The sequence below is a fragment of the Scardinius erythrophthalmus genome, assembly GCF_964197995.2.
Source record: "Scardinius erythrophthalmus genome assembly, chromosome: 18".
In the NCBI taxonomy this organism is placed as follows: domain Eukaryota; kingdom Metazoa; phylum Chordata; class Actinopteri; order Cypriniformes; family Leuciscidae; genus Scardinius; species Scardinius erythrophthalmus.
Window position 1 is genome coordinate 2,074,633 of NC_138238.1, and position 23,868 is coordinate 2,098,500.

The following is a 23,868-nucleotide window of genomic DNA, read 5'->3' on the forward strand; positions in this document are numbered from 1 at the left end:
TCACGCTCATCCTCTCGTTGTGTGAATATTCATTACTTGTTTTTTTAAAAGCAACAGAACTAAAGGGTTCTGGAGAACAGGAATGAGCGCCTGATCGAGGGTGATGACACGTTTCCGTTCGTCCATTCGCTGATACTGATGTCCTGCCTGTTAAATATTGCCCTGAAATGTGTTTTATTAAAAGCACCAGAGGAATATTTCACATGTGAATCACAGCAAACATATCAAATAACAGGTACTTGCACCATTAACACTATTCAGAGTGATATTATATATATATATACACTAGTCAACATTTGAAGTGGATCAAAACCTTTCATCAGAATTTTGAACAATACCCGTTCTTGTCTTGATTCACTTCAAATGTTGACTACTGTATATATATATATCAGCGCACATTAAATGAGAGTTGTGGGTCAGTTTGTTTTTGTTTTGTTTTTTCAGAATTTTGTGTTTAAATTTTGTGGTGAGTTTTAATTGTGGGTGCACCATTTACTTTAACAACCACAGATTTATTGTTAAAAATATATATTTTCTGTGGAAATCAACATAATGCATAAATGCTGCTGTTTGAGTTTCATTTACTCAGAGTTCTGCTTTAAATCAGTCATGAATCAGTGTTTATTGTCCAGCTAAAGTGGAGCAGATTGCGTGGAGCACGAGGTGAATGAGGGTGTATCTGGGCGTCTTTAGGATGCCGGGGGTCAGAGGTCACTGATCTCGACGACAGTAGTATCCGAGCTTCTTACACTTCTCACAGAGATGCTGAGGATGTTCTTTGTTCATGTCTGATACGTCCAAGCCGTCGGGTTTCTCCAGAGGACGCTGCAAACACAGAGGAAAGATTTTACAGTTTTTCTCAGTCGCTTTGGTCCATTTCTCACATCACTATTTACATTTGCACAACAGTTAATGCAGTTCTCAAAACAATTAGTACAAACTGCAAAACCTAGTTGATAACCTGCAAAAGCGTGTCACTTGCTCAAAATGGATAGCCCATTCCTCAAAAGCAAGTATTTATGTCAATGAAAGTGTCACTGTCATCAAGATGAAGAGTCCTGACACCATCGTTGATGATTATGACAGTTTACTCTATAAATGTTTTCCAATGATAAAAGTCAGATCTTGGTGACACTACCTGAAAATGCTCAAGACAGCACTATATACTATTTGCACAGCCATTTGAAAAATACAGTAAAGTTACACATTACTGTATTTATGAGGTAACTGAGTACAAGACACGGAATATGCATGTTTCACATTTTTACTGCATATGCTCTTTGCAATTCTAATTTGTTCACAGCATTGTGCAAAAGAAAAAATACACTCTTATTTACAACAAACATAAACTCCCTTTGGGTAGAGCTGTGCACAACTGTAAACAATATTGCAGTACATATTGGAACTGAACATACAACATACATCGTACTGTAATCATTCATGCACATCCAGACGTTCCTCTCTGTCTGGTCACAATTTCATCTACATCCCAGCGAATATCATCTCTTGCTCAATTGCAAATTTTTCAATTTAGGAGACTTGTTCAGGATTTTTTTTTTTTTTTTTTTTTTTTTTTAAGTGACAGATTTTGACAACTAGTTCAACATTTTTGTATGTAATGACTCAAGCAATGAAATGAGGACTATTAGTTTTATATGGAATGACTATTCAGCATTCACAAGTATAGTTAATTTTGGCTGACATGACATAAGCTAATGATAATGTTATATAACAGCAGAAAGTTGTATGAAAGCATTTGCAATTTGTTGGAAGGAATGAGAAACTGCTACTATGATGTGCACAAATGACTAAATGTTGTGGAGGTTGAACTAACTGTTGTGCAAATGTAAATAGTGATGTGAGAAATGCACCAAAGCGACTGAGAAAAACTGTAAATCCTAGATCCCTAGAAGAGCACATGTTCATCTTTCTTTAGTGTGTAATGTTGGTGTTTGAGCATGAGAAAGGTTTCGGGAGTTCTTCTCTATATCAGTGTCAGTGTTTCTGAACTCCTGAAACGCCTCCATTGTAGTCTTGAGTTTCTTCCGGGAACACGTCACAATATTCCTCATTATAATAATTAATGCGCAGAATAAAGGGGCGGGGCCTGGTTGAGTTAGTTAGTAGTGTGTTAAACTGGCGGTTATGGTAATGGGCGGGACATTTCCCAAACACACTCGAAGCGCTCGACCAATCACAACACACTGCTCCAGCCGACCAATCAGATCACAGTGTGCTTTTCAGAAGGAGGGGCTTCATAGAGACAGGAAGTAAACAGAGCGTTACTGACAGACTGGGAAGAGAGGAGCCGCAACAATGGAGAATATGAGGAGAATAATCAACATTCAAGCTGGAAAATCTGTTCTAGTAGACTCAAAATCAAGACTTTGTAAAAGGGATTAACATGGCCTCTTTCAAATATTTCCTGATTTTAAAAAGCCAAAAAGCAGCCATGATGTCCGCATAAATCTTAAAAGCAACATTTACAATACAGAAGAACATCTGGTGAACATTACAAAGGAAAAAGGGACATCAGGAGCGTTAAGGAGAGCAGATCCGACTCGATCAAGTGTTTTCTACCCAGTTCATAACTTTAAAACCTGCCAAACACACTGCAAAGTCCCTCATGAAAGCTTTATCTTGAGCAAAAGACCTCTATTACATCAGTGTCTCCAGTTTCTGAAGCCCTGATTAATAATGAGCAGATGTTCGCCAACTTTTTACGGTTTCAAGTCCGTTTAGATGAATTTAGATGTTCTTTAGCGGCTCATTTTGTACAGATGCTTCAATAAAGAAACTCCAGAAAGTTTGCAAACATTCGCTGAGTTCCTGAGCCGGAAGCTGTAATGCAGTTGTGTTTGTATGGACCAGACAGAAACTAAACACAGAAATGAACATCTTAATCAGTCCTTTTGTCTTGTTTTCTAGTTTAAAAAAAAATCCATAAAACGAGAAACATTTACTTGGAAAGTCAGATTGAATAAGGTGAATCTGTTTATATTTTTTTACCCAATTTTTACCCAGAGTTTGGTTAGATTCACACTTTAAATAATTTAGCAATGGGGTAAACTATCACAGAGTCAGCCACACGTCACAGAACATCACCTCAAGTTGGAGAAGTGCGAGTTCCACACACCATCCGTCCAGTTCCTCGGATATATCATCAACCAACAAGGTATCCAAATGGACCAGAGGAAAGTGGACACCATTCACAACTGGCCCCAACCTGTCACTATAAAGGAACTCCAACACTTTCTAGGCTTTGCCAACTTTTATCGAAGGTTCATCCAGAATTACAGTCTCCGTGGCGACACTGGCTGGACGGCGCTCACCGCCATTTTGAGGTCATCACAGATTGCCAGAACCTAGAATATCTCAGAGAAGCCAACCCAAGACTATCCCTTTGGACTCTGTTCTTCACACGGTTCGACTTCACTGTGACCTACCGACCCGGTACCAAGAATTGCAAGGCGGATGCCTGGTCGCGTCTGTACCATCCTGAACCTGAATCCACACCTCCAGAACCTGTTCTCCCTCCAGCCATGTAATGGTAGTCAGTCCTATCCAATGGTCCCTCGACGATCAACTCCTTCAAGCCACCCGCAACAAACCTGCTCCACCGGAAGTTCCTGAGGGATAGTAATATGTACCGTCTGTCCCTCATGGACTCAGCACACACCTCTCCGGGCTCTGGACACCTGCGAACCCTCTCGTTCCTACAAGATCGCTACTGGTGGCCCAGGATATCTCCCAGTACATCAAGGGGTGCTCAGTCTGTGCCATCACCAACACACAGAGGAAGCTACCCGAGGGTACCTCTGCCAATACCCAGACGCCCCTGGTCTCATCTAGTCATTGATTTCATGACCGACCTCCCTCCGTCCAACCATCACACTTGTGTATTCGTCGTCGTAGACCAGTTATCGAACAACCTGCAAACTCATTCCCATCAAGGGCCTGCCCACCGCATACGAAGCCGCAGAACAAACAAGTATTCCGTCATTATGGCCTACCAGAAGACATCAATCCCCAGTTTATCTCCCAGGAGAGGCAGGCCTTCTTCAAACTCCTCACCACCACTCTGCTTAATAAACACCGTTTGCACCTTAAAGGGTAACTAAACCCCTGGTCAGAGCCTGACTCCACCCACTGGCAATATTTGAAGAATGCTGGAAAAGTGGGCAGACCCCAGCGGAGATAGAGGGGACGAACCGAGGGCGGGGCTGAGTGGGGGGGCGTGCACCTGAGACCCGCAGTGACGGATTAATTGACAGCTGCTGTCAGACTCTAAAATGGAGAGTGACTCACAGGGTCGCAAGACAACGTAAAGTACATGCATCTGATGAGTTTTATCGAGTTGATGTCAATAGCTCACATTCTCTGAAGGCATATTCATATTTTGCCGCTATATGAAAAAATCCAGCAAAATGCACCGACACGTTTGTCGACCCCAGAGGATTAACTTTAGCCTAACCATAAATTGTGATTAAATATATATGATCACTCACATCAAGACGCCGCTGCGGTGGTGGAGTCCATGCGTCGCTTTTCAGCGCGAGCTGTGTGAAGAAGCCCATTTCCACCTCTATTGCGTTGGAGAAGCAATCCCGCGTAAAATGCAGGTTGCACACTTGAGCTCAAGGCGGGAACTCACGGTCTTCCAGGCCAAGTGCATGCAACCACTGGTGCCTAATTTCCAAGTCTGCTGGAAAGCTATGCAGTCCAGCAGTGCTGTTGCAACCAGCAACACTACACCTACGTCCCCTCCTGACCACTGTACTAAATACAGATAAATCTACGCTAACTTGAAGCTATCTTAACTGATGCAATACTATGCGAGGTAGCTCATACCAGGGGCGTGGTGTGCTGGAACCTGCTTACGTCACGCAGTACCGCAAACATCCAATAGGAAAATTCAACTGCAGTAGCCACCGTTCAACCTGAAGAGGGCAGCACTCGGATGTTTTTACACCATATATTGTAGAATTAAAACACTTTATACCCAAATGTCAAAAAAGTTACTCGAATCAATGAACAGCACTAATAAAGCCCCATTCTTACAGATCATTAACTAAAAAAAGTTGGTTTAGGGTTTAGTTACCCTTTAACACCTACATGTCTGTCTCCTTCTGTGTTGTGACATAAACATTAGACTTTTGGTTAAATCTTGTTTAATTTAGCTAAAGTATTTACATATTGCAACTAGGGCTGTCAAAAGATTAATCGCAATTAATCGCATCCAAAATAAAAGTTTGTGTTTAAATAATATATGCGTGTGTACTGTGTATAATTAAATTTGTGTATATAAATACACACACATGCTTGTATATATTTAAGAAAAATGTGTAATTTATATATAAAAAAATTATATTTATATATAATATAAATTATATATAAATATATACAGTATATGTATGCAAATATTTCTTAAATATATACATGCATGTGTGTGTATTTATAAAACAATTATACACAGTACACACTCATATATTATGTAAACACAAACTTTTATTTTGGATGCGATTAATCTTTTGACAGCCCTAGTTGCAACCGAATGGCTAAAATGCAGTTTTTCAGTCTAAAGTGAGCGTCTGTTCACCTGTTTGTGAGGATAGACGTTGATGTGGCATTTGATGCACTCCTGACCCATGTTCGCCCACGAGTTCCCACTCATCCATTTCCTCTTGCATTTGGGACACCTGTACTCTCCGAAACACCTCTTCTTACCCTGATACGGCGTCAGACCCTCTCCTTTAGGACGAGCCTGGTAAGAAAGCAATCTTTAGTTCATCAGTAGATGCAGAGGCGACTCAACTAAAAATAAATTACTGAATCACACACTGAACATATTTCAGTACAATATATATTATTGTTCAAAAGTTGTCAGTGATAAATAATAAATTAGGTTTTATTAATAATAAAACTTTATTCATCAAGGATGCGTTAAACTGATCAATAAAGACATTTATAATGTTACAAAAGCATTGCAAATAAATGCTGCTCTTTTGAACTTTCTATTCATCAAAGAATCCTGAAAAATAAAAGGTGTCACGGTTTCTACAAAAATATGAACTGTTTTCAACATTGATAATAATGAGAAATGTTTCTTGTGCATCAAATCATCATATTATACTGATTTCTGAAGGATCATGTGACACTGAAGACTGGAGTAATGATGCTGAACATTCAGCTTTGATCACAGGAATAAATTACACTTTACTATAGACAAAAGCTGATTTACATTGGAATAATATTTCACTGTTTTTACTGTTTTTGATCAAATAAATGCAGCCTTGCCTTGGTAAGAATAAAAAACATCTTTCAAAAACACAACTTAATTATTCCAAACTTTTGAACGGTACATTATTTTGTAAATGTTAATGCTGTTATATGTGTCATGGAGATTTTCAATCTTTAATAATGTTTCTTTTAATGTTTTGTGGAACCCCAGCGCTGTATTTGTCGAACTGTTACAGTTTTGCGATGTTGCAGTTCTTAATGTAAACGTTACGTTACGCTGTTACAGTGTTACAGTTGTTGCATTAGAATATTTGATGTTACACATTCTGAACTGTGGAATGCAATTCAAGATGTCTCATGTTGCAGTTTAGATGTTGCCAGAAGAAGCACTATAGTGAATATCAGTGTAAACTGTCTTTCACACAAACATACACAGGTCTGTTTCAGATTTAAAGGACTGGTTTGTTTGAATGAAGCTTTATAATTGAATCTGCGCACAAGCATCTGTGTTTGACACACTCACAATATGGGGCGCCGTTTGTAAAGCGGCTCACGCTGAAAATAACAGCAACATTTTGTCACATTTAGCTTCAAACAATGTTTAAAAAACTGTTATGAATTTTTGACGGTCACTTTTTACCACATTTACAACAATATTTGTCAACTTAGAGATATTTTAAATAGTTCAATCTAAATATTAAATGTTACACCTAAATGTTAAATGTTAAATCTAAATGCTAAATCTAAATGTTAAATCTAAATGTTAAATCTAAATCTAAATGTTAAATCTAAATATTAAATCTAAATGTTAAATCTAAATCTAAATGTTAAATCTAAATATTAAATCTAAATTTTCAACTAAATTGCCTTCGGGAAATGAATAAAGATGAACTGAACTGAACTGAACTGAAATGTTAAAGCTCCAATATGTAGGGATTTTGTAATAAAATTTCCAAAAATAACTTGCACAGTGTGATATATTTCCTCCAGTTATGTACTTACAATATCTCAAAAGTCTCCAAAGATTTTTTATTTCAGAGAAATTCCGATTTTAAATAACTGGCCGTCCCGGAAAAGAAATGTCGCGCCTCAGTGACGCAATGTCCGCTCTCTCTATCCTTCTTTCCGGTGTGGACCATGTGATAGGATATTCCACCACACCGGATTTTTTTTTTTTTTTTTTACAACTTTATTGAGGTTTTTTTCTTATCACAATAAACAATAAAGACATCTGACAAAGAATAAAAAAAGGAATAAAATAAAAAATATGACCCACATCACCGGAATATCGCATGGTAAAATGCGGAAGTGGTGGTTAAAGCGTTATAGCCATAGACTGTATGGTTATAGCTGTTATGGATCACGTATTCTTTGGCGAGTATTGAAGTGCCAACAAAACGAAAGCGTCCATATTCGGATACACGCGGAGTCACGGACTGTGTGACAAACGGAGGAATAAAACCCGGATAAATATCGGCAGGCGTTTTCGAGATGGAGAGAGCTGCGCGTCTGGACTTGTCAGAGACTCTCTCGCGAGTGTATTGAGACAGGTAAGACATGCAACTGTCAATAATAGCACTTATAAACAAAGTTATATTGCTCTTTGTACTTTGGTAAGGCTTTTTATCACGTGTGGTGACCGAGATTATGGCAGTACAATTACAATCGGAGATGATGTTAAAAAAAATATTTAGTCATTACTTGCAAATGTTCGTTCAAATTTACTTTTAGATATTGGTTTGAACACGTTAAACAACACGGCATTAACCATAAAAAACGTAAAACTGCACAACATTAACCAAACAAATCATTTGACAAATAGCTGTATGTTGTAACGGGATAGCCTAATATAGCATAACATTTCACGTCCCTTGCAGTTCATTAATTATGATGACATAAAATAATACGATAAGACATACAGGTAATACAAAAACGAATAAATTACCTCATCCGTGATCATGATTCATTAATTCCATTTAGATACATCGCTAGATGGTGAAAACGCATTATAAACCACATCTCCCATCGTCACCTCCTTCATAGCGTCATCAAGCTTCGCCTTTGTTATTGTTGGAAACTGCGCCCTCTTGTGGTCAAATACCAAAGTCACATACTGGAGCTTTAAATGTTAAATCTAAATCTAAATGTTAAATCTAAATATTAAATCTAAATCTAAATGTTAAATCTAAATCTAAATGTTAAATCTAAATGTTAAATCTAAATCTAAATGTTGAATCTAAATCTAAATGTTGAATCTAAATGTTTTGGGTGTAACTAAATATTTAACTAATATGCAAATTCAAAATGCCGGAAGTGCCAAAATAAAAGCTCGAGGTGGTCAGTGTGTGTTTATAGCATGGTTTATAGTGTCAAATAACGAATAAAAACCATCTCATAATAATAACTATAATATAACGATAATAACTACCTAAAATAATAAACACGTTTGGAGAAACTGTAGAGTATCGTGATGAGAGTAATGACATGACATTCAGTCAAAGTGAGCCCCCTAGTGGCTGGCTATTATGGCAACAGGTCATAAGTCCCGCACTTTTCATAAAAGTGACACTAGCCTACTCTTCAAATACAGTTTCTACAAACGTGTTTATTATTTTAGGTAGTTATTATCACTATAATCTATGTCCAAGAGTCCATTTCCTCGGATGAGATGGTTTTTATTTGTTATTTGACACTATAAACCATGCTATAAACACAAACTGACCTCCTCGAGCTTTTATTTTGGCACTTCCTGTTAACGGCATTTTGAATTTGCATATTAGTTAAATATTTAGTTTCACCCCAAACATTTATATTCAACATTTAGATTTAGATTTAACATTTAGATTTAGATTTAGATTTAACATTTAGATTTAACATTTAGATTTAGATTCAACATTTAGATTTAGATTTAACATTTAGATTTAACATTTAGATTTAGATTCAACATTTAGATTTAGATTTAACATTTAGATTTAACATTTAGATTTAACATTTAGATTTAGATTTAATATTTAGATTTAACATTTAGATTTAACATTTAGATTTAACATTTAGATTTAGATTTAATATTTATATTTAACATTTATATTTATATTTAACATTTAGATTTAGATTTAACATTTAGATTTAGCACTTAGATTTAACATTTAACATTTAGGTGTAACATTTAATATTTAGATTTAACTATTTAAAATATCTCTAACTTGTCAAATATTGTTGTAAATGTGGTAAAAAGTGACCGTCAAAAATTCATACCAGTTTTTTAAACGTTGTTTGAAGCTAAATGTGACAAAATGTTGCTGTTATTTTCAGCGTGAGCCGCTTTACAAACGGCGCCCCACACTCACATCTCTTTGCTGTGGTTATTACGAGTGTTTAGTCATGCATGATGAGTCTGTCTGTGGTTGGCTCAGGATGATCACACTCACTCACTTCTAGGGCTGCACAATTAATCGAATTTCTAATCGCGATTACGATTACGGATGCCAAGATTACGTAATCGTTCAAAGCCGCGACTACAACAACAACAACAAAAAAGAGCCGCTTACATTATTCTGCGTGGTAGTTTTGAGCATGTTACGTTGCGAGAGGCGAACCACGACTACTTCAGAGAACCCAGCACAATAGGAACTACCAGAGACGTAGTAACGTTATGCTGAAATAAAAAGTCTCAGAAAAACGGACTCTCCTGTCCTGTCAGCCGCTAAACTGCAGTCGCGGCGGCGCGCGCTGTAACTTATATCGCTTACTTTTATATAACGTTACAGCGCAAAATAAACTACAAGCATGCAACGTCGTTACGTTTTAAATAAGAAAGAAAACGCGTTGTCCAGATTCAGTATCTGCGGTCAGATGAGATGTTGTCAGGCTATATGTCAGTGTCATTATTCTATCGTTATTTTCATAACTTGATACGAAATAAAAAGTCTCTCACCTTAGAAAACCGAAATTTCATGTCCTGTCAGTTGTTATTCTGCGCTCGTAACGTTAGCTTGGACTCACTTTAGCAGTTCTTGTAAGTATTGTGTATCACCATGGTAACTGTTGTTTCCATAACCCCATAATGCCACTTATTGGTTATTTTGTATATTTTTAAATGACTGTGGTGGCTCATACCGAGATTGTATTAACAAAAACTAGTTTGGGACTGCTATTTAAATAGCTTAAACTCGTAGGCCTACTGTTTATTTATCAGTAGCCTATTAGTCATATTCTTATATATTGGTGTATAAGCTGTAAGAGGAACTTATTCTGATTTTCAGGACCAACAGAATTCTGCCAAATGTTTCCCAACGAGTCAAACAGACAAACTTAAAAAGTTTTAAATGTAACAATATTGCTGAAATCTTAAGGGCTTGTGAAATCCCAGCATGAAGAAATTATGCAAACAAAATCAAAATGACCCAACAAAGTAGTGTTACTTAGGACAATTTTTATGACAATAGAAATTCTGAATGCATCAAATTGCGTTTTCGCAATGATTCCCTTTTTCCAGTGCAGACTCTGAGAGTGTGTTCCCTACAGGTTCCCCTGTAACCGCCTACAGGATCCAGTCCTCTATATATGAACAACACTATAGAGGAGCCGTCATCATCATCATCATCATCATCATCGAGTCCAGCTGCGGGAGTTTGGCGGAGGCAGAACCACATGTTAACAGTTGGAAATGTGAGTCAAACACACACACACACACACACACACTCCCACACACACACATACCCACCCACACCCACTCAAACACACACACTCCCACACACATACATAGACAAACACCCACACATACACTCAAACACACCCGCACACACACACACACACACACACACACTCTCTCACACACACACACACACACACACACACACACACACACACACACACACACACACACACACACACTCATACAGACACACACCCACATACACACTCAAACACACACACACACACACACACACACACACACACACACACACAGACACACACCCACTCAAACACACACACTGTTGCCTTTGGCTTGCTCAGTTGGGGATATTTTGGGGATATTTAATTTAAATTTTATCAATCAATAAATTCCATTAGAAACAAACCTTGTTGTATTATTTTAATTTAATACTGTGAAGCTGCTTTGATACAATCTGTATTGTGAAAAGCGCTATACAAATACACTTGACTTGACTTGACTTGACACTCAAACACACACACACACACACACACACACACACACACACACACTCAAACACACATACAGACACACACACACAAACACACACACACACACACACACACACACACACACACACACACATACCAGAAGGAGTAAAAGACTGTTTTGATCTGGTAACCTAAACTCAGATTAGGATAGTTTACAGTGTGGAAACCGGACGGATCACAACAGAAATTCCCAGAGCATTCCCTGAGAGTTTGGACATCTAATGAAATGATTCTCAAGCTTTTGAGCTTCAGGATTTCACATCGGACAGGAAGCAGCGACCAAACACCGGTGTCATCTCAGCATCACTGATATCTGGAATGTTTATATTTTCTGAATTCTTTAATCGTAGTAATTTTGTCGTGTGCACATATTCAATGAATATGCAAATTAACAATGACATCATCTAGCGACTTTCTGAGCAGAAAGCAGTTCATGTGGACAGACAGCAGCACACACAATAATACGCAGTATTATTTACATTGGAAACATGAGGACGTTTGTTTTTGGATTATTAACCTTGCAAACACTGTAATAATCTCCCCTGTCCTTGCTGGGCTTTTCCGCACTCAATCTAGCGTGCAAAGACTTCCCGTCGGCCACACGGATTTGTTTTCCCAGAGTTCCACAGTTGAGGTTCTCCGCGTGCTGATTGGCTGTCGCCGGCTCTCGTCCATCTGGATCCCATCAGAGCGAACAATGAGATCCAGTGGAGAACATGTGTTACTCCTCCCGAACCTCTTCCCTCGGCTGTGTTTGCATTGGCATCGAGAGCTTGTGCTGAACCAATCTGTCATCGTTTTCATCCGTTTACATCATCATAATTAGTGCTGCTATGTCAAAATCATTGTTATCGACTTGCACACTATGATTCTGTATGTAAACTTCCCATCATGCATTTCTTAAATCTGCTGCAGTGCACTCTGGGAGTGGCTCCCGACGGAAATCTGATCCAGGGCCTGTAATTCAGAGCCATATGTTTAAGTGTCAGTTTAAGATTTCCCAGCAGCCCCTTCTCAAACCCCATCAAACACTGTCCACGCCTCTCATTAAAAACATAAAGAACGTGAACATGCTGTTTCAACTTTACTGAGCAAAACTCACTCATTCAGAGAAAGTCTGGGAAATTTGGGATCAGTAAAGAACGCTGTTATTCAAGCGAGGACGCATTCAATTGATCAAAAGAGACTTTTATAACATTACAAAATATGTCTAATTTCAAATAAATGCTTTTCTTTTTAAATTTTTAACATCAACGAATCGTGAAAAATAAAAATCTATCACCGTTTCCACAAAAATATGAAGCAACACAGTTTGATAATAATCATAAATGTTTCTTGAGCATCAAATCCTCATATTAGAGTGATTTCTGAAGGATCATGTGACACTGAGGACTGGAGTAATGATGCTGAACATTCAGCTTTGATCACAGGAATAAATTACACTTTACTATATATTCACATAGAGAACTATGGAAGCTTGTTTCCGCCACAGAGTGAAAAATAAAAAAAGTAATTGCGACTTTTTAATCTCACAATTCTGACTTTTTAGCTCAGAATTACGTGATATAAAGTTGCAATTGCAGGTTATAAAGTCAGAATTACGTGATATAAAGTCAGAATTATGAGATATAAACTCGCAATTGCGAGAAATATACTTGAAATTCTGATTTTTTTTCTCAGAATTGCATGTTTATATCTCGCAATTCTGACTTTATAATACAAAATTGGGAGATGTAAAGTCGCAATTGGGAGATATAAACTATTCTGAGGTAAAAAAAAAAAAGTGTCTTTTTTTTCCCTTAGAATTGGACTTTATATCTCACAGTTGTCTAACAATCTCACAAAAAGATGTCAGAATTGCGAGATATAAACTTGCAATTTTGTGATATAAAGTCAGCATTGCGTGATATAAAGTCGCAATTGTGAGAAAAAAGTCTGAATTCTGACTTTATAACACGCAATTGCGACTTTATTTCACGCAATTCTGACTTTCTATCTCGCAATTCTGAGAAATAAAGTCAGAATTGCGAGATGTAAACTTGCAATTGTGAGATAAAAAGTCGCAATTATCTTCTGTGGCGGAAACAACCTTACATAGAAAACAGCTACTTTAAATTGCAATAATATTTCACAATATTACTGGATTTTTGGTCAGATAAACGCAGGTGAGCAGAAGAGACTATAAGAAAGACAATTTGCAAGTAATTTCACCATGATATTCATCCAACACCAGATGATCTGTTTTGCTCCACATGATAGCTATTAACTTTATAACATTATACTCCATTACACAATGAAGGAGAAACTTCTGAACCATATATTTTCCTCCAGGTACAGGATTTTAAACAATTATGGTTATTCTTTAATAACACTGTTTTAATCCTTTTAATAAGTCCGAAAACCACAGCCAACATTTGCTCTACGTGTAATAAAGTAAATCAGTTTTACACACCTCACTGTTGGCCATGAGCCAGCCTTACTATCATGCTAAAGGGAGAGTTATGTATTTTAATACGCTCTTAAACTTTACCAATAAGACTGTTTTTATAGTTGCACTGGTTTATTTACAGTGCTCAGCTTCTTTAGATATTCATAAGTTAGGAGTTGTTATGGAGTATGTTTATGGTGTTGGAAGCCTGACAGTATTTGTAGTACAGTAACGTCTCTGTCAAACACCCACCGATGTCATTCCTGTCCCGCAGATTTACAATCTGTGTGTTCTGGCTTATATTCACATTTCTGTGGGTTACCCTCACTCTCACACACACACAGAGAGAGAGAGAGACGATGTGACACATTATTTGACTGAATAACAGAGAAAGTGTCCAGTGTTTAACACTCTCACATTAACACTCACTCTGCAAAACTCACAGACTCAATTTGTTTGGTTGTGTGTTGTAATGTGGTCGCTAAGGAGATCTGGGTGGTTGCTAGGTGGTTACTTACTAGCTTAAGTCAAAAAGGGGGTCACACACTGGACGGGAAATGCCATAGAATAAAAATAATAAAACTAAAGCAATTTTTTATTCTCTGAATTTTGCGTTTACATCTCGCAATTATGATTTTTTTCCGCAATTATTACTTTTTTCTCACAATTCTGAGTTTACATCTCACAATTATGACTTTTTTATCGCAGTTATGACAATTTTTCTCGTAATTCTGAGTTTACATCTAGGAATTATGACTTTCTCGGAATTCTGTGTTTACATCTCGCAATTACGACCTTTTTCTCGCAATTTTTTTCTCTCTCAATTCTGAGCTTATATCTCACAATTATGACTTTTTTTATCGCAGTTATGACTTTTTTCTCTTATTTCTTGCGTTTACATATCGCAATTATGACTTTTTTTCTCGCAATTATGATTTTTTTTTCTCAATTCTGAGTTCACAACTTGCAATTATGACTTTTTTCTCCGAATTCTGCTTTTACATCCCGCAATTATGACTTTTTTCTCGGAATTCTGAGTTAACATCGCAATTCTGAAATCTTTCAGAATGTTTAAAATGTTGCAATTATATTTTTACTCTGTGGCAAAAAACAAGCTTTCATATTTCTCAAATCATGCAAACTGCCAGATTCATACTTTCCACAAGTACACAAACGCAGATGCATTTCAAGCATCGAGTCCCACTGAACAACCTTAACGTGCATTATAGCACTCAAGGGGGCGATATAACATCAGATGTCTGTGCCATTAAACCAGATAATATTGATGTTATTTTATGTTATGTTAATTTCTAGCTATAAACATGCCTACATAACTTTAACTAACTTGCTCAGTAAAACATTCAAACTGTTGCTTTACCCTAAAAAAAATAGAGAAATCCGACCATAGAAGTTTACACTAATACCAGATACATTGTAGCAATAATGAGAATGCAAGATGTACTTGCATGCTATTATAAATTACATTCTGAATGATTTTGGAACAGCACAACGCATTAAATTGTACTTGTGAAGCTAGAAGTGTTTGTGTTCACGTACTTGAGTAAAGTGTGTTTCTAATTCAATTTTGAGGATCAGTTTCAGACTACCTGCACAAACAACAGATGTCTTCAGCACTTTAAAGTTCTTCAGGTAAATTTAATAATTGTGGGGAAAGAAGATACTGGATTATAGGATTACTGCTAAAATATAACATACTGGTGTTAGGTCACGAGAGAGTTTACTATGTCCTTTAATGAGGGAAAGATCTGTGTCAGAGTGTTGTTCTCAGAGTCTAAAACCAACACTTAAAATTGGCCAGTAAATAAAACTAGTTGGGCGGTAACTGCAACGATACACAGTTGAAGAGTAAGTGATGATTTACAGTAAACCTCACTGAAGTGACTAGAACAATTCAAATCAGAGACAAAAACAGACCATATACTAAAGAAAACCTCACTTCTGGCTCGCATGTGAAAAATGTACCATTTAGGATGGTTTTCAGATGTTAGGATTTTTGTTTTTGGCAACAAATGTGAACATTTTTTGTCCATTCAGTCACCAAAATATATATATCAAATATAAATCCTGGTGTTTTATTCTTCAGGTCTTTGTGTCCAGCTGTGTTTCAGTGTTGGGTTTCAGTGAGACGGACACTGACAGGTGGACAGGCAAAACACAAACAGCTAAACGTCTGGATGAAAAATTCCCACCGGAGAGCAGGAGATGTGTAAAGTAGATAAAGGTAATACATCTCGGAATTCTGGCTTTTTACTCGGAATTCTGAGTTTACATCTCACAATTCTGACTCGGAATTCTGACAATCCTGACTTTTCTTTCTCAGAATTCTGAGTTTACAGATATTTGTGGATCCCAGAACATGTTGTTCTGGGTGGTTGTTAGGTGGTTGCTAGGGTGTTACTATGTTGCAAAAGTATTGATATCCAGTTGCTAGGGTGTTCTGGGTGGTTGTTCGTGTGTTGCTATACAATTGCCAAGGTGGTTCCTATGCGGTTGCTAGGGTGTTCTAAGTGGTTGCTAGAATGTTGATATGCGGTTTCTAGGGTGTTCTGTTTGGTTGGCAGTTGCTAAGGTGTTGCTGGAAAGTTGCCGTGGAGGTTGCTAGGGTGTTCTAAATGTTGGTTCTAAGGTGTTCTGGGTGGTTGCTATGTAGTTGCTATGCAGTAACTAGGGTGGTTGCTATGATGGTTGCTAGGTGGTTGCTAGGATGTTGATGTGCAGTTTCTAGGGTGCTCTGTTTGGTTGCTAGTCAGTTGCTAGGGTGTTGCTAAGCTGTTCTGAGTGGTTGCTAGGGTGTTGCTAAGCTGTTCTGAGTGGTTGCTAGGGTGTTCTGGATGGTTGCTATGTAGTTGCTATGAAGTTGCTAGGGTGGTTACTGTGGTGTTCTGGAGGGTTGCCAGGATTTTCAAGGGTGTTCTGTTTTGTTGCTAGGCAGTTGCTAGGGTGTTGTTCTATAGTTTTCTGGGTGGTTGCTAAGGTGTTGCTAGGCGGTTGCTAATCGCTTCAGAAAATCAGAAAAACAAATGAATAGTTGGAAATGTGAGCAGAACATGCCGTTTTACTAATTTTCGTGTCTCAATTCAAACTCTTTATTTTTTTTTAAAGATTCAATGTATATCTAATGACAAAATTTTTCTTTTTAAGTTCTTTCCGTATGTTTTAAAATAAAGGTATTTTTGATCTGATTGTCAGGAATCGTCATGTCCAATTCAGAGCCAGATCACAGTCTAAACTGCTGTTTGAAGGCTGTTGTTTCTCAGGACGTTTCATCTCTTGTTATCGTCTTTTCTTTCATGTCACCTGAGATTAATTACAATGTTGAGACAGTACATTTTGTGGAGGGCAAAGATCTAAATCACTTCATCGTTCTAGGTTTTCCCTCGCTTTCTTGAGATGACGCACTGTTCACTGATGTGTGTTTGGCTGAGCTCGCTGGACTTTCTCTCATCTGACAGCCTATGATGTCATGAAAGGCAAGAAACTGTATCGTCTTTCATACACACAAAGGTTCATCTGGCGCTCATTACAGCTGCTCATGCTAACAGGCAGATGGGTGTGGTGCTGTTCTGTTGCAATGAATTGTGGGTTAAAGTTTGCAATTCAGGTCAGTTACACACAAATCCTGTGTGGGGGCGGGGCTAGCAGCATTGGTGTGTTCTCATTGGCTACTCAGTTTTTGATTGACAGCTTCTTGGCATGGAATTGAAGACGGCTTCCTTTCTCATTTTAGTGATAACGTTAGGTGTTTTGTTTTTATAAATCAATCCTGTGATTATGATTGACAGGTTTAGATGAGCTCAGGTGTGCAGTAGTGTGTGTGTGTGTGTGTGTGTGTGTGTGTGTGTGTGTGTGTGTGTGTGTGTGTGTGTGTGTGTGTTCACCTGCGGACAGTCTTTGATGTAGTGGCCCTTGTTGAAGCACAGGTGGCACAGATAGTTTGGCGGAGGCTTCTTGTACAGTTTTCTGGGTTCAGAGGTGAGCGAGAGGTCGGAGAAGTTGTCCGTCAGTAAACTCAGACCCTCCACGATGTCGTTTAGTGAACCGTAAGGAGACAAGCCCTTATATAAGCTGCTACACAGAGTCTGTAGAGAGACAGAAAACACGTCGCATTACATTGTAAACTGTATCTTGTGGTATCCAGTATTCTGACAAATCTAGTACATCACCTTGGTATTCATCCACAACTTTCAGTGTAATATAATAGGAATTGTTACATTTAGATTATATATGAAATATAATATAATGTTTCAATTTTGAGTATTTTTATTATAAAAAAGTATTATAAAAGTATAAATAAGGTATTATAAACTATACAGTGCTATGCATAAGTTTAGGCACCCATGCTAAAGTTGACTAAAAAGAGGAAAAACAAATCATCTTTTGGAAATTGAACTTAATGCCTTAATTTAAAAAATGAGGAAAAATCCAACCTTTAAGGACACCAATTTTCTTTGTGAATGAATAATGTATCGTAAATAAATAAATGTTTTTCCTTAAAATACAGGGTGCATAAGTTTGGACACCCCTATGTTAAATTCCCATAGAGGCAGGCAGATTTTTATTTTTAAGTATTTTTTTTTATTTTTTTTTTAGGATACTATGCATCCTGATAAAGCTATTAGGCTAACTGAAATAAAAACTATGCCAATCTCAAGGTATGGTGAAGGCTATGTGATGATGTGGGGCTATTTTAATTCCAAAGGCCAAGGGAACTTTATCAGGATGCATAGTATCCTAAAAAATTGTTTTTAAAAATACTTAAAAATAAAAATCTGCCTGCCTCAATGGGAATTTAACATAGGGGTGTCCAAACTTATGCACCCTGTATTTTAAGGAAGAACATTTATTTATTTACGATACATTATTCATTCACAAAGAAAATTGGTGTCCTTAAAGGTTGGATTTTTCCTCATTTTTTAAATTAAGGCATTAAGTTCAATTTCCAAAAGATGATTTTTTATTCCTCTTTTTAGTCAACTTTAGCATGGGTGTCTAAACTTATGCATAGCACTGTAAGTCATTTTATTGTGTTTTTGTCTTTTTTTATTTTAAATCTCTATATAGTTTCCATTTAAAAAAAAACGTTTTTACCTCAAATAAGTTATTACCTGAAATAAAATGTTTTAGTTTTTTTAGTTAACATTTATTAGTAACAAAAATATTTTTATGGTTTGAGTTACCAATAATAATCATGCTTTGAATGCAATGCAAGTCACTTTGGATAGAAGCCAAATGCATGAATGCATTTGCATTTCTTTTTATATTTCTCTTTTTATACTGCCCTTATTCAGTTAGTATGTACATTTTCTTAAATATTTACTTTATTTCCCCCAAGCTGCCAGTAGGGGTCTGACCACTGTTGTTTTGCTTGATTACAAAGACGAATAAGAACATAAAACATAAACATTAAAAATGTTAAATGTCAAACGATCTCCTTTACACTGCCAATGATTTCCTGTTTTTTAATAAATGTTCTAATTGATTGTTTTCTGGTCTGATTTCCTCTCTCCAGATGATCTGTGTGAGAGGGAATGTTCCATTTTCCTCAGGAAGACACACTTTGCCACATGATTCTCCGATCTCTTTTCCTCAGTCCATCTCATGAGATGCGGTTCATGTGAGGAAACAGAAGGCACATGTGCGGAATGGAATATTAGCATACTTCATATTGAGCAGTGTATACTCAAGTTAAATAGTATGCAACATGCAATGATAAACATTTAAAAAATACATTTGCATTATGTAAAAGTAGTATGCTACATTATGTGCATGTGTATCTGCTAGTAGAGACGTCAGAAAGCAGCACACACACACACACACACACACACACACACACACACACATGCAGCATCAGGTATATAAACTACAGCCTTCATTTTTCATATCTCATATATATCACTGTTCCAGAATGATGATTTTATGCACCTATAATATGAATTCTAAGCCCAGATGTTTTCCCACGCTGCGTATTTGGAGCCAAACCACTAAAGTTTCAAATCTTTTCAGCCAAAACTGGTTTTTCATTCAGTTGACCCCATTCTGCCTGTTTTATTCGTGCTTTCTAAAGCCAAAGTAAGGGATAATTCATTATTTCCATAACACTAACACATGCAATAAAGGGGTGCCATGTTTGAATAATGGCATAAGACAGTAATATTTAGGGGTTTTATTTACGATGGTACTGAACTATTGTCAATGTGTTCGTACACCATGTTATTCACAAGTTATTCAGTGCTGTCCAAAATGGTACGTTTTTGTTGATGTCAATGACGCATTCATTTTTTTTCTCTTTCGCGCAGGCCATGTTTTGAAAGACAATGTAGCTTACTAATGTAAATAAATAAAAATATTTAATAAAAAAGTGTTGCTAACACAATGCTAAATCATAAATCAGATGTATGTACAATAACATTACAATGTCCAGCAATCGATTTAAATAGTACATTGGGTTTAATTTGTCGTTTAATGAGGTCTCATATATGTCGGTAGTGGTGAGAATTTCCACGTGAATAAATAAATAGATCCAACAATTTTAAGCGTGTATTTAAATGGTCCAGTGGCAGAACTTTTGCCAAGCGTGTCAGAGGTACTGGGTTCTTATCTGCACTCGTATAGGTTTTCTCATCAAAACCGATTATGTTTATCAGTGGTTGTATATCAGGCAAGGACACATTTGTGTGCATTTTGTTTTGTAATTTCACCGGAACGAATAGAGAGTCTCCACAACGGATTGAAGCGCGCGTCCGAGTGAAGACTGTGCGTGAGCCACAAGAGAACACCTTATCCGCGCCACTGATCGCAGCGGCAACGAGCACTTTGATCACTTTATTTCAAAAACAACACATTTCAGCGCTAGATCGCCTCTTATTTACAGTTTTTCTCAGTCGCTTTGGTCCATTTCTCACATCACTATTTACATTTGCACAACAGTTAATGCAGTTCTCAAAACAATTAGTACAAACTGCAAAACCTAGTTGATAACCTGCAAAAGCGTGTCACTTGCTCAAAATGGATAGCTCATTCCTCAAAAGCAAGTATTCATGTCAATGAAAGTGTCACTGTCATCAAGATGAAGAGTCCTGACACCATCGTTTATGAACAAGATAGTCAAATGGCTTAGTCATGTTTTCATTATGACAGTTTACTCTATAAATGTTTTCCAATGCAAAAAAGTCAGATCTTGGTGACACAACCTGAAAATGCTCAATACAGCACTATATACTATTTGCACAGCCATTTGAAAAATACAGTAAAGTTACACATTACTGTATTTATGAGGTAACTGAGTACAAGACACTGAATATGCATGTTTCACATTTTTACTGCATATGCTCTTTGCAATTCTAATTTGTTCACAGCATTGTGCAAAAGAAAAAATACACTCTTATTTACAACAAACATAAACTCCCTTTGGGTAGAGCTGTGCACAACTGTAAACAATATTGCAGTACATATTGGAACTGAACATACAACATACATAGTGCTGTAATCATTCATGCACATCCAGACGTTCCTCATCAGTGAAAGCTGAGATTCACCTGAGAGAAATTGTTCAATTTAGGAGACATTTTCAGGATTTTTTTTTTTTTTTATGTGTAAAATTTACTTGACAGATTTTGACAACTAGTTCAACATTTTTGTATGTAATGACTCAAGCAATGAAATGAGGACTATTAGTTTTATATGGAATGACTATTCAGCATTCAAAAGTACAGTTAATTTTGACTGACATGACATAAGCTAATGATAATGTTATAAAACAGCAGAAAGTTGTATGAAAGCATTTGCAATTTGTTGGAAGGAATGAGAAACTGCTACTATGATGTGCACAAATGACTAAATGTTGTGGAGGTTGAACTAACTGTTGTGCAAATGTAAATAGTGATGTGAGAAATGCACCAAAGCGACTGAGAAAAACTGTAACAAACGAACTAAATGAATGCTCTGCTAGTTAACTGGAGATGTTTTATTTATTCGTATTGGTACATGCGTGCCGCGAGATGTTTCAAAAGTGGTGGGGACAATATCGACCTTTGCAAAAAGTGGTGGGGACATGTCCCACCCGTCCCACCCGCAAATTACGCCTAAACCAGCCATTCAGGAGCGTTTCTCACTCGTTCTCTGCTCAAATACTCATGATGGTGCTCTACACAACACAGTGATCTTGTTAACCCATAAATCCCTGACTGCCCACTCACTCAGAGGAGGAATTGAAGAACAGTATTTCATCCATTTATTTGTGGGCGACGCTAGAAGTTCCATGCATGGTTGTCTAATGCGTCCAGTTCTGCAGGACTAGAATATATTCCTGTAACTATAACTAGCTACAGTAAGACCACATGCATCTGTCTGTGATTATTATAGAAACATCATGGCACAGCAATTACTGAAGTCTGACACCGGCAGATAGATAGATAGATAGATAGATAGATAGATAGATAGATAGATAGATAGATAGATAGATAGATAGATAGATAGATAGATAGATAGATAGATAGATAGATAGATAGATAGATAGATAGATAGATAGATAGATAGATAGATAGATAGATAGATAGATAGACGGTCGTGACATCATCACCTCACTGCGCTCGTGCATGAAGCTGCTGATGACGTGAGCAGGTTTGCTGTTGTAATAGTTCTCGTCAGATGCTGTGATAAGCTCGTCATTATTTCTCTTCAAGTCCTGCAGCGACAGATAAACCCAGTTCAAAAGTTGCGCGGGCTGATAAACCGAGTCTAGAGCTGAACCCAAACTCATCTTCCTTCTGATAAATCCACTTCAAAATCAAATAAAAAAGGATTGTGTTAGTCCTGCTGTTGGCTCACACTGAGTGCATTGTTGCAGAGTGACAGGACGGGACAGCTCGTGCACGCGCTCTGAGGAGGAAAGTTAAAGCGCAATTTACCAATCCTATGCTGGAGGGTTGGATGATGATGATGATGATGATGATGATGATTAATATTCATAAGCTGTGGAGTCGCCATTGGAAGGTTTCCAAGAAACGTCAATAGATCATAATTAATATTTAAATACACGCACTTCCCCATGTCGAGGATTCCAATGAGCGTCATAATTATCACCAATATCCAGTGAATCTACTGAATTGTCCCAAGCAAATAATTTTGTAATGTAATTGTAATGTAATGTAAAAAAAAACACTTTGTCTGCATCTGAAGTTAAAGTAAATACACTCAATGTGACCTAGTTTACATTTAATTAGGCTAGTTTAAATTGTGCAGTATTGAAGAATATGAAGAGCATCAAAACCTGTTCCTGTTGATTTTGAATGTTACAGAACTTGATTTTGAGGGATGTTACAGACTTTTAAAATTATCAAATGATAATGATTATTTTTATTAAATCTTTTTAAAAAACATACAGGCATTATCATATCATTGTATCAACAATAAGACCAATTAAGCGGCATATCGGAAAAACAATAAAAATAATACAAATAAATGTAGGCATAAATAAATGTCGGGGGTTAACCCATGTATTTTGCCAGTAATTTAAATAGTTTTAAGTTACTCCTCTTTTGAAGTTTTAAGGATTGAAATAAAATTTTACAATAATTTTTAAATGGCTCAAAACATGGAGAAACTTTAAGGAATCTACATATGTGTAAATAACACTTGGGCTACAATCACTCTTTTTTTGTTGTTGCAAGACGACACCGAATTTAACCATGTGATAGTCAAAGGCAGGTATTGCATTTTCTATCTTCAACCACTTATACAATCTGTCACACACACACACACACACACACACACACACACACACACACACACACACACACACACACACACACACACACACACACACACACACACACACACACACACACACAAATACGTTCCTGAGATTCAATATCTTTTTGATATCCAAATGAAACCTTAAATGATAGTGATTATAAATGTCTATGTAAGTGTGTTGAGATCACGTGATCAGCTGTAGATTCTGCCCTCTGCTGCTC

At 37.0% G+C, this 23,868-nt stretch overlaps 1 protein-coding gene across 1 annotated transcript; it reads right to left on the bottom strand.

Annotated features, from left to right (window-relative positions):
* Positions 1-456: 456 nt before the first annotated feature.
* Positions 457-22,749, bottom strand: LOC308707285 (zinc finger CCHC domain-containing protein 24-like). Its single transcript, XM_081393618.1, has 4 exons — positions 22,473-22,749; positions 17,773-17,973; positions 5,600-5,764; positions 457-825 (listed from the first exon to the last, which is right to left on the bottom strand). The coding sequence occupies exons 1-4, from the start codon at positions 22,650-22,652 to the stop codon at positions 712-714; spliced, it is 660 nt and encodes a 219-aa protein (XP_081249744.1). The 5' UTR covers positions 22,653-22,749; the 3' UTR covers positions 457-711.
* Between the last annotated feature and the right edge of the window lie 1,119 nt (positions 22,750-23,868).